At 47.1% G+C, this 12,857-nt stretch overlaps 1 protein-coding gene across 3 annotated transcripts in view; it reads right to left on the bottom strand.

Annotated features, from left to right (window-relative positions):
- The window catches only part of Hhat (hedgehog acyltransferase), a 247,720-nt gene that overhangs the window by 58,671 nt on the left and 176,192 nt on the right, over positions 1 to 12,857 (bottom strand). For all 3 annotated transcript variants that reach the window (XM_087906017.1, XM_087906016.1, XM_087906018.1), the window contains one exon: positions 7,510 to 7,711. In XM_087906017.1, the coding sequence (XP_087762143.1) occupies positions 7,510 to 7,711 (202 nt within the window). The remainder of the gene's footprint in view (positions 1 to 7,509; positions 7,712 to 12,857) is intronic.

Raw genomic sequence — 12,857 nt, 5'->3', positions numbered from 1 at the left:
AACAAGAAGGTAAGCCACACAGAGGACATGCCCTGAGGAGGTGAGAGACAGTGACTTCCACTGCACGCCTCCAACTGCTTTTCCATGTTCCCGTGTACTTATAAGTAAATCTTATGACATGTATTATTCCTCATCTTCCCCTAACGCAACAATAACTCGCTTTCTTACCATGGCATTAAGCCAACCCCATCATGATACCAACTCTGTCACTTTCAAGAGCACAGTTGGCTTGGTGAAGGCCCTGCATCTTTTATATTATGGTCTTTTCTGTCACCCTCATGAGACATAGTCAAGGGTCATTCTATCATTGACTCCAGTCTGCTACATGAACAGGGCCAGCAGCAGAGGAAACAGGACTCAAAGCATGTTCTTCACTTTGTGTGGGTAGTTGCAGGCACACGGCTGCCAGCCCAGCTCATCTCAAACAAGGCCAGCAGCTGCTCGGCGTGCTTTTTTAAGCGGAGTTTATTTCTAGGTCTTTGGAGGGCTGTGAGATGTTTTAAGAGGATTTTATTTTAGAAGTCCTATACTCTGTGCCTTCTCAGAGCTTTAAATGAGCACTATCCATGCTATCCTCATACATGCTATATATACATGCTATACTCATACATGCTATACTCATATATACATGCCATATATACTATATATGCTATATATACATGCTGTACTTATACATGCTATATATACATGCTGTACTCATACATGCTATATACATGCTATACTCATACATGCTATACTCATACATACATGCTATATATACTATATATGCCATATATACATGCTGTACTTATACATGAAATATATATACATGCTGTACTCATACACAATATACACACAGGCACAGCACACCACACATATACACACACAGAGACACACACAAATGCACATCATACAAATATATTGCACTTAGTGTGAGCATGTTATTGGGGGATAAGCAAAGAGCTCTAGCCCTGCTGTTTCCAGTGGATTAATTTGGATATTGGGGGAAGGAAATGAGACCAGCCTTTGGGAGGAAACCCAAAACAGGCTTCAGCAGATAGGTTATGAATCTTTCTTTTCCGCAAGCTCACCTGTGGAGTACCATGAGGTACTGGTCTGAGTGTGTGCTGTGCTCTTAGGTGGGACTAGAGTCCAGGAGATCCAGCCTACTGCAGCCTGAGCTGTGTGGGTCAGAAAAGGAACTGAAGCCAAGAACTGGCCCTCCAGGAGGAACCAGATGCTGTGCCAAAGCTTCCCCTCCGTCAGATGGCAGCTTTGGCAAAGGTGAATCCAAAAACCCTGACGTATCTGAGCTGAAGGAGGGATTACTTTTAGAGTTCTACCTCCTAGACCAGAGAGCTTAGGACTTGGGCTTTAGATTCCCACGGAGAAGAAAACGTAGAGGCAACAAATGGCACAGCCTGTTTCCCAGCTTTTTAGTGGTGCCATGGCAGGGTGACTACAGAGGGGCATCAACTGGTCATACCCCGCCTCCAGGTACAAGCTGTTCCTAAGAACAGACCAGCTTTGTCTAGGCGTAGGAGCTAACCCAGTATATATTGGCCTCACATATGTATTAATGTGTTAATATGCATTAATATGCTAATTTAACACTCCTGTGTAACATTTCCTGATTCCTAAGTGTGGTACTCAAGTCTTTTAGATGAGGCTGTTTCTCCCCCAAGTGTTATGGTAGCCTCTGGATTCCAACACAGTATCCAGGTTCCCATTTTTCAAGCAGTGTGTAACAGGAAGACACTTTTCCTCCCTCCTGCCCCTCCCAATGCTACTTTACATTCATCAGGGTTCGGCCCAGAGGCCCAGCTCTTTCGGGACCATTCCCAAGAGCTCAGCTCACACCAACTCCTTCCGTCATGAACATTAATGTTCTAGAAACTTCTTTCTGGCTATGGTGCACACGCTTTCCTCTGGTCCTCCACTGGCTGCACACGGCATTGCTTTTAACTGCATAAAGGCTGCAGGGGAAAGGGTTGGGGACTCAACGCTCTCTTTGCTCCTCTCAGCCCTCTGGTCCTTGAACAGCATCACCCCCAGGGAGCTCTCCCTCCAAGAAATAGCCTCTTCTTAGTTTCTTCAAAGCCACCCCTAAATCTCTACCCCTCTTCCTGGCTCCCTGCTTTACCCAACCTTTAAGTACTGGTGTGTCCCAGACTCAGTGTAGGCTTACAACTCTCATCACACCTCCCCTCCTCTCTTCCTTCCCTTCCCCTCCCTCTTTCTTCCCTTCCCTCTCCTCCCTTTCCCCCCTCTCTGTCTCAAATATCACTATGCGTCCAAAATACCATTTATTTGCTCCCAAGTCTTTATCTTTTAGAGCGGACCTTTCTTCTGAGCCATACCTAGCAAGGTTAAGTCAATCACTGTTTTCTGGTATTCTGAGAACAGGTTAACGTTTCATACAGAACACTTGGCTACTGACAGAAGTAAGCTCTATTCCACGGTCTTATCGTGTCTCAAATCTAAGTCTGCCACTGAGATGATCTCCTGATGAGAAGCCAGGGAAGACACATGTCCGTTATAGATGAAGCTGATGAGACAGACTCCCCAGTGCACAATGGTCAAAACACCAACCAGTAAAACATGAAGGAAGAATTAACAAGGAACTGGGACAAAGGACCATGTTACACTGGGCTGAGAGTTCTCCACTGTTTGACAATCTGTCCCCCACATAAGACACTAAACTTAATAAATAAGGGGCCAAGTTGGCCACACATACGTGGGCTCAGTCTTGGAAGGTATCTGATCACAGCAGGCTCTGCCCAGTAGTACCTGGTCTCTCACTGCTGCAATGGAACTCAAGAGGGAGAATGGTAGACTAGCTGCCACCGAAGATGACATTGTTCCTAACTGGAAGGCTTGTTTTCTATCCCCTCAGAGAGGTCCTTGGGGCCATGAGCCCTGACCACTAAGAAAGGCTTTCTTGTTGAGTCAGCTGGCATCTGTGTCTTGTCAGTTGGCGAGTCAGGATCTCATAGAATCAAGTCATTTAGTGTGAATGTCTTCGGGACTTGAGAGCCAGTTGTTTTGTCTGCTTGTACTTCAACCCGTCACAATGTGAATGGCACTGGCCTTTCATAGCCTGTCATCTGCTTTCTTCAGGTCCCGTGTCTGCCAAGGCAAAGGAACCTCTCCACTTGTTTGTTATCAAGCAGTAACTACAGCTAAGAAGCTGAATGAACAGCACCAAAAGCCATGGTCTGTTTTCTTTCTGAAACAACAGGACATCATCGGATCCTTCCAGAACCATGAGACTGACCCATAAGTGGTTAACCCTGGAGGCAAGTTTCCTAAGTTAAGCTATAAGCAGAGGTTTCACTGCCCCATAAGGGATTCAGTCAACTTATTCAGACACTGTGGGGAGAAAGAAAGAGGGGGGCAGAGGGAGGACATACTTAAATCATGCATTGAGAGGGAAATTGAGAGTGAGCCAGGGTGAGTCAACTTTTGGGGATATGGATTCATCTTTGCATGGAAATTACAGACAAGCAGCCTGAAAGGGTCTCCCTGAGATCAAATCCAGGCTTCCAGAAAGCAGGGCCATTCCACCGATGCTTCAAATGCCACTGCTAACTAAGAGATTTCAAGGCTGGGCACAAATTCTGGCTCCCTGGAGAGGACCGTGTTGGGAGAGAGTAAGTTACCTCGGCAACTCCTCTGCTTCCAACCAGAAAGGGAGCTTAGTGGAAAGGCCTTTGGCAAGCTTCCTACAGGTCCATGCCTCCCAGAGCCAGGGTTGATGGGTCCCCTCTCGGAAAGAGCGGGAGATAAAGCGAGTGGCCTCTTCCCTACCTTTTCGGTTCACATTTTCACATATTTGGTATTGGGTACCACAGCGGCATTTCACTATCACTAACCCAGATACTTCATATCTGTGCTGCTGTAAAATAATAATGCTCCACACAATGTTCAGCAGCCCTCCACCTTCCAGGGTTCTTCCAGCAGACAACGTGCACCGTAAACACCACTGCACAAGCCCCTTTCTCTTCTACACTCCTCAATGAAGTCAGAAAACATCACTGTTTCACTCAACAAAGCACTTTGATGAGTACTGTGATAACAGCCATTATGTGTTGTTCACCAGAAACCCCTACACTTGAAAATCAGTGAGGGAGATGGGGATAAAACATCTCAACATATTTCACTGTCCTGTGTCAGCCGGATAGGAGACACCATGTGACATCCCAAGGGAATTAGCCAGAGAGACATGCCTTAGCCAGGAAAACCAGCACAGGGTTCACAAACAAGATGTCTACCAAGACAAAGTCTGAAGCGTTGGGGTGTGGCAGGCAGAGAGTATACCCCGGAAGATTAGAAGCCTACCTGAGGGAGTTGTGGCTTGGGGGCGGGGTGAAAGCAGGGGCCAATGGCACAGGGTTCAAGATAATGCCTGAGTTATCTCTGAGAACTCAGAGATAGGACTCTGAGTTCACCCTAAACACTGAGGAGATGAGAAGATGAGAAGCCACAATTGAGCTTTATTTTTTTAATTATTCATTTTAATTTTACACGTATGGGTGTTATGCCTTCATGGAGGTGTGTACACCAATGTATAAAGTACCTGTGAAGGCCAGAAGAGGGCGCTGAATCCCCTGGAACTCATTACAAACCATTGTGAGCTGGCATGGGGGTGTTGGGAACTGAACCTAGCTCGTCTCTCTGCAAGAGCAGCAGGTGCTCTCCATCACTGAACCATCTCTCCAGCACTAACAACTGGGTTTGGTTGGGTTTTTACTAAGAAATATCACTAGGTACTAGGAGGGTGGTGAACTGAGGGGGTTGATATAGATGAAGAGCTACTAATTAGAAGTCATTCGATTACCAGGCACTAGGAGAGAAGACTGTGGATCAGGAGAGTTCCAGGGGCTACACAGTGACTGGGAAAAAAAAACACAAAAAAACTTAAGATCAATCTAGGAAACAGAAGAAACAGGGCATATGAGAGAAGGAAGAGCTAAGGAATGGTTTAGGATAACCTCAGAAATGGCATTGTCACTCAGACAGCTAATGGAAATGTCTGAAGACGAGTGGACATGGGCTCAGAACTAAGATAGCTGCAAGGGAGTCCAGAACGAGGTTCAGCTACCAGTTGGATCCAGGCAGAGCACCATAATAAAGATCGTCAGGGCTTGAGCAATGGCTTAGGGGCTAAGAGCACTTGCCCTTCCCAGGAGACCTGTCAGCACTTCTGTGGGAGCTCATAACCACCAGAAACTCCAGTCCCAGGGAGCTTTTATGGTACCACATGCAATTATCACGGTCAAATATGCTATTTAAAATGTTTTCTGGAAAGAGGGTATGTTCTAGAACTATACTATTCAAAATGGTGGCCAGAGGTCACAATTAAGCTACCTAGATTTAAATTAATTAAATAAAATAAGGGGGTTGGAGAAATAGCTCAGCAGTTAAGGGTACTAGCTGCTCTTCTAGAGGGCATTGGTACAATTCCCAGCACTCGCATGGCAGCTCACAACCATCTGTAAGTCCTGTCCTAGGGGATCAAATTCCCTTTTCTGGCCTCCGTGGGTGCCAATCATGCACACAGTACAGAAAATACATGCAGGCACTTGACACAAGCTAAGAGTTATCGTGATGAAGGGAACCCCAATTGAGAAAATGCCACCAAAAGATCCAGCTGTAAGGTATTTTCTCAATTCATGATTGATGGGGGAGGGCTCAGCTCACTGCGGGTGGTGCCATCCCTGGGCTGATGTCCTGAGTTCTATAAGAAAGCAGGCTGAGCAAGTCAGGGGAAAGCAAGCCAGTAAGCAGTTCCCCTCCATGGCTTCTGCATCAGTTCCTGCCTCCAGGTTCCTGCCCTGTTTGAGTTCCTGTCCTGACTTCCTTCAGTGATGAACAAGGATACAGAAGTGTAAGCCAAATAAACCCTTTTCTCCCCAACTTGTTTTTTGGTCATAGTGTTTCAGTAACAGCAATAGAGACTCTAAGATAAGTCAAAACACCCGTACAGTTAAAATAACAAAAGAATTTTAAGTGTTTTAAAAAGAAATAAGTCCTAATTTAGTGTCTCTGTGGCACTAGCCACACTTGAAGTGTCTTGTGTTGCTGGTGACTTGAGCCACGGAGATCCACCTGTCTCTGCCTCCCGAGTGCTGGGATTAAAGGCGTGTGCCACCACCACACGGCTTAACATTTATTTTAATTTTGATGATGTGTCTATGTGCTTGTCTCCATGTAGGCCTGTACATATGAGGGAATACCCTCAGAAAATAGAAGATGGCACCAGACCCCCTGCAGAACTGAAGCTCCAGAGGGCTGTTAGACTTGGTATGGGTGCCAGGAACCAAACGCAGATCTGGAAGAACAAGAGCTCTCACCCACTGAGCCTCTCTCCAGCCCCCAAATGCTTATCTGTAAATACGCATGAGCATACCTAATTTCTTCCAAAGTGCTGCTTTGCTGTGTGCTTTCTGTCGGTTTTCACTGATAACTGCCCTTCGCTGTGTGCCTATCTTTACTGAGACACGCTTCAATGCCTTCGTTCAGTGATGTTTAAGATGTATTTGCTTTAGTCTCATGCACTGGGTAGAGTTTATCCACATTAATCATCTTTCCCCATCGGAATCTCTTGTATTTACAGCCTGCCACGAGAGCAGACACTGACACATTTCCTTTCGGGCCGTTCTCTGGGTCGGCAGAACACTGTGCGTACTCAGAAACACTGATTTCCTGCGAGATTCGCGTGTATCAACTGCCACATTGACAAGGCAAAATACATGTGTGACGCTTAAAATATCTACGGAGGGAAGTACTCGATTAATTTCCCAGTCATACCTATAGATACAGAATGCGGCTTTACCCCTCATCTCTCTGCCAGGCTGACATCAACGGTATCTATCAAAAATGAGAATGCCAGCATCGCTCAGGACTGGCAAGGGCATCTGGGAGGGTGGGAACCTGACACCTTGTCTACAGGTGAGTAAGAGCTGATATGCAGTGTGCAGAGTGAGCACTGAACATGAGAAAACTCTTAACCTGACAGTTCTACTCAGAACTCATCCTGATTATGAGATCCACATTAATTATGATTTATAATGAGAAGGTTAGTAATAGAATAATTAAACAAGCCACCTTAGGGCTCTACACAGGTCTGCTGGTGTGGAGGGGAGGTTGAAACACCGCTATGGCACTCGCTCTAAGTGGCTCTGCTGAGTGTATGCAAGCAGAAAAATGAGCTTCAATGTGAAATTTATTAGTTATGTACTTGTCTGGATTTTGTAATTTTTCTATAGGTGCCTAGGCTATTATAGTTACAGTACCCATCTGTCTATCCATTCATCTATCCATCCAACCGACCAGCCATCCAGGTAAACAATTTCGAAGCCTCCCTACCCCTGCCCCAGTCATGCTTCCTAGAGACACAGAGACTTTGCGATTGTCTGGTAAGAACTGCTCATATCTGAGTGAATTTGGTGACCACCATCCCTCCCAAACCAGTCTCTTCTTGCTCCGCTCTCCCTTACCACATGGGCAATGATAGATCTTGCTCACCAAGGTCTCCCGGATACAGCGCCTCTCCAGCAGCCTCTGGGCTCCGCTCTCCACGGTGACTCCCAGCCAGTTGAGCGCTGCCCAGCACCAGAGGTCTTCATAGCTACCATGCCAATAGCTCACAAATGCGAACGTCATCGCGGTAGAAAGCAGTGTTCCCAGCAGGCCACGCTGAGATCCGCCCAGTGGAATGTACACATACCTGGAGAGAGAAGAGGCTGTGAGAAGCCATGCTGATGGATGGAGGGACGGATACACTTGCCTCCCCTGCTTTCTGGCTTGACTCTTGAATACCTGCATTATTGCTTAAGGTACAAAGAGTCTACTTCCAGGAAGCTGTAGGCCAAACCTTGAGCTGTCCACCTCACTCATCATTGGCCAAACCCTAAATTCGCACAGGGTGTGGCTTTAGGTCAGATGAACAGACACACCAAAGAGCCCTTACTGTGGAAAAATCACTTATAAGAGGCAAGACGGCAGCAGTGAGTTTAAAGCTGGTGAAGGGATGTACCCAGCCTTGGAGCCCATCACGGGGCACCTACTTAGCTACTGGTGTGGGGAGGACACTGACCGTCGTGGAAAGTGTGCATTTCACAGCTCAGACTACTAAGTTTATGGTAAAGCCATATTTATATGCTGGTAAAGCCATTATTTATACAGAGTGGCTAAAAGGAGGCCCTCACGTGGTAGGAATGGGGTGTATAAGAAGGCTAGGGGGGCTGGTCCCAGATTCCCAGGCTAGTGACCCAGAGGCAACTCTGGACTCACAAGGGTGCTGGACCAATGCCTCGCACTCTGCCCCAGGGCACGGCATCCTCAGATATGTCTCCAGGCCTGAGTGACAAGTGCCCACATATGAGAACATGGATGTGTGGGAGCTCACCCTTTTCTGTGGTTTCCAAGAGACCACAGGCCTCAGTTTCCATTTCCTCTTTGCCCCAGTTCCCCCTGCGAGGGGACAGAGGTCTTCCTGATGTCTTCTGAGACACTTTACAAGGATCTTTCCCCCTTGATGCACCACGCTTCCCATCTGCCATCCCAGAATCCTGTTGGTTTAGCATTCGTACTGCTCATGCGCTGCTTCCTTACTGTGGAAGAAGCGTTATTTAAAAGCTTCATTTCTAATAGCACTACTTCTCAGAAGAAGACATAAGTAAATAGAGCCAATCAGACCAAAAGATAAATGTCAAAAAAAAACTATGTAAGTATTTTATTTGAAGTAATTTAAACAATGCATAAGATGACACGTATTGCTAAGACACTGTGGTGGTCAATAGATGTGTGCATTCAATGTTATTGGCTCCTCAAACTCTTTTTTTTTTCCAGAATTCCGAGGCTTGAATTCAGGACCTTCTGCGTGTTGGGAAAGAACTCCACCATATCCCCAGACTCCTTCCAAAATCTGTTTTTCTTTATGGTGAAAATGTTCAGAATCGTTACTCCAAGCTTCTCTACACGCACGCATGCACACACATGCATGCGCACGTGCGAGCGCGCACAAACACACACACACACACACACACACACACGTTACTGTCCTCAGTCGGCACTGTCAATTCCCAAAGAAACCTGGCTCAGGTGTCACCTGTGGCTCCCCTAGTACCTCTCACCCCAACCCCTATTCTAAACCCTAAAGCCCTCCCAGGGGCTTTGCTCCTCTTCCCCCGTCTTCCGATTCCTATATAACTCAGTTGTTTTGGCCCAGTGCCTTCTGGGTTCCCATGTGCTCTCTTGGTCCTAGCCTCCTCTCTTCTCTTCTCTGTTCCCACTCCCCTCCTCTCATGGCCCGGTCTATTCTACTGGCCATGTTAGGTCTGGACCCTTCTAGATGCCTCTGGCCATTCTCTCCCTCATCTACAATCTTCTCCACTACATCTTGGAGCGGCCATGCTCTCATTTCATTCAGTCACCTCACCATGCACCAGGAATCTTGGACTTCTTGTCCTAGCTGTGACGGGGTTGACTTTGTCACTGCCTGAAAGTGAGTTCTAGGACCCTGCCACTAAGCTGTATGCCCAGGTCCTCCTCCACAGATTCTTGCCTTGACAAAGCTTTATTGGGTTCCTCTAAGTCCCCCACACCTTGGCTTGGTGTTCATGCTTGTCTGGCCTGCACCACCCAATTGTAGAAGACTCCTGCTGGGTCAGTTTGGGGAATGTCCCCCCATGTCCCACCCGATCCTTTTCCCTTCCTCAGCCTCCTTAGTCCACCCGGCCTCCTTCCAGATAAAACCCCATTAGGCTGGAGACCAGGGTGGTGGCTCAGTAGGTCAAGTGCCTTCAGTGCAAGCACAAGCACCGGAGCTCAATTCCCAAACACTCTCTGCCAAAAGTGTGATTTCAAGGACACATGTAATTCCAGGGCCAGGGAAGCAGAGAAGCGTGGCCCTGTGGCTTGCTCCTCTCCTCTGCTTGATAAGCTTAGGTCAGTGAGACACCAGTCTCTAAAAACAGCACCTGAGAAATGACACTGAAGTTGTCCTCTGGCCTCTACATGTGTGCACACATGTCTACATACCTGCACACACGTGTTCCTACACATAGACTACACAAAGAATCCCACTGGGTCTCCCTAAATCCCAGTGCTTCTCTGGTAATCTCCCACTCAGTGGTCCCATGTGCTCTGAGGGTCTGCATCTCTTACCCTCATGCTCACAACCGAGCCCAGTTCCACTCTGAGCCTTCCTCCACCCCACACCACAGCTGACCCTGCACGAAACTGCACTCAACACCGCCGTCCATCACCGCTTTCCTGTAATGTCTGTCATTCCCAAACGTCTTCCTAGTTTGGATGATAAATCACCTTAGTTAATCCCATTTTATGAGTGAGAAAACAGAGGCTGAAAGTTAATTTGATCAAGAAACCCATCCAAGAGGAAAGGAGCCGAGGCACAGCCTATACCAATGTCACCAAAGCTTGTGTCTTCCTTTTAAGGCACAACCTATACCAGGGCCACCAAAGCTAATGTCTTCCTTGCACCTCTGGCTTATTTCAAACATCCTCTGTCTTTCTCTCTAGTCAGAAAGAATGCTGAAGTCATGTGACAATGGAGCCATCCCAGCAACCAAATTAGTAACTATGTCTATACATCAAGTGTCTATATATTAAGGCATGTTCCTGAAGGGGCTGAAGATGGCTCAACTGTGTGCATAATTATTCAACCACTAAATTAAAAAATTAAAATAAAATCTAAGACAGGTGGATCACTTGAAAGTTCTCCTGGACTAATAGGTAACCTCCTGGACTAATAGGAAACCTCCTGGACTAATAGGTAACCTCCTGGACTAATAGGAAACCTCCTGGACTAATAGGTAACTCCTGAACTAATAGGAAACCTCCTGGACTAATAGGTAAGCTCCTGGACTAATAGGTAATTCCTGCACTAATGGGTAACCTCCTGGACTAATAGGTAACCTCCTGGACTAATAGGTAACCTCCTGGACTAATAGGTAACCTCCTGGACTAATAGGCAACCTCCTGGACTAATAGGTAACCTCCTGGACTAATAGGTAAGCTCCTGGACTAATAGGTAAGCTCCTGGACTAATAGGTAAGCTCCTGGACTAATAGGCAACCTCCTGGACTAATAGGTAAGCTCCTGGACTAATAGGTAAGCTCCTGGACGAATAGGTAAGCTCCTGGACTAATAGGTAATTCCTGCACTAATGGGTAACCTCCTGGACTAATAGGTAACCCTCCTGGGAAAAGGGAGATCATGCCTCAAAAGCAACCAACAACAAAAATGTGTCTGGCACCTGAGCAACAACATCCAAGGCAATCCTCTGTATTGTACACACATGTGCAGACACACACACACACACCTGCACATGCATGCACAGATAATCTTGTACACACATGAGCATGTACACACAGGGAATGCTCCTTCTGCTTCCAGCATTTACTTATTAAGTCTCCTAGGCATCCCAGGCATTATAAGACACAAAGACCTAAGGTGTTCTTGTCATGACATGGGCATGCCTGGCTGTGAGACAATAGCAGGTCCTGCTGTAAGGCTAGGTGCCATGGTGCCAGGTACATCAGGAAGGGGAAAGACCAGTGGAGTGCAGGAGCTGGACCACAGAGTGTCCTGCTTTGGTGAGGAATCAGGAAGAAGTTCTCTAAGCAGAGGGGAGGCTGGGTGCTGCCAGAGGGACACCTAGGAGGAGGGGGCAGTGAGCCTGAGGACACCTGCAGGGGCACAGGTCTTACTTGGAGCTCTGCTGCCCCCTAGAGGCTGCTTGCTTATCGGTGTGTAATAGGGACAGGATGTGGGCTGGAATCTAGGTAGTTTCCTGTAGGTAACCCCTTCTCACCAAGATGATCATTTTTAAAAGTATTAAGATTGACTGTAGCTAAAGAAAACATTGAAGTATTTACAAGCCTGTTTACATGTCAAGACTGTGTGAACTAAAGAAAAATAAGCCTAAAATGTCAGAAAACCCGGTACAGAAAAAAAGCCTGTCATGACTTCCACCAGTGAGATGTGGAATTGGGTCAAACCCGAAGGGACATGCCTGCAAACTTGGGATGCTGCAGTGGCTACTCTTTCCCCACGTGTAGCTATTTTAAACCATACGATCTTACTCTGCTTTTGAAAATGACAACTGACCAAAAACAGTCTCTGAAAATTCTTTATATTCCAGGAATTAAGATATTGCGGGTCCGGAAGGACACAAAACTTCTTTGTTCCAAACCAGAAGGAGGGTAGAACCTTCACGCTTCATTTTCAGAAGACAGTGGGTTTGGCAAGAAGAGGGAACGGGGCAGTCTCTTTAATACTTTCCACCAGCCGGGCTCTGTGATCAAGAGAGGCATGTCTGCCTCAGAAATGTTCAGGCCACCCAGATGAGCTGCACAGCCGCTGAACCCCCAGTGGAAGGCACACTCAGCACAGCAGAAACACCGTGTGTGGGGGGCATCGCCTGATCCTGCCTGAACAGTCTGCAGGGAACGCTGACACAGGTTGGCACCTCTGCAGGTGCCACCCTCGTGCAAAAAAAATCTCACAGAATTAACACAACATGGATGCCCCAAGCCAGCAGAAGCTACCTACAACAGGTAGATAGCACTCACAGTGCCTGTCCTGACCGGGTGTCCATGCCAGGAGCTTTCTGCATCCTGCAGATAGTTATTAAGACAAGTTTCAGAAAGATAGTGACAAGCTTGTCCTGCCGCTGAGAGGTCCAAGTTAAGCCTGGTGTGCTTCCTGTCACCATCACCACAGTAAGAGTCGTCCTCAGGGGCAGATGTCCCCCTTATTTAATCAGGTGTGCATATTACGCTCTGTAGACATATCTACTGGTCTTTTCCGAGACATGGCCTCTCACTGTAGCCCCAGCAGGCCTCAAA

Source organism: Myodes glareolus, chromosome 5, assembly GCF_982192425.1.
Source record: "Myodes glareolus chromosome 5, mMyoGla1.1, whole genome shotgun sequence".
Classification (NCBI taxonomy): Eukaryota; Metazoa; Chordata; class Mammalia; order Rodentia; family Cricetidae; genus Myodes; species Myodes glareolus.
This window is presented reverse-complemented; position numbering and strand designations above follow the sequence as displayed.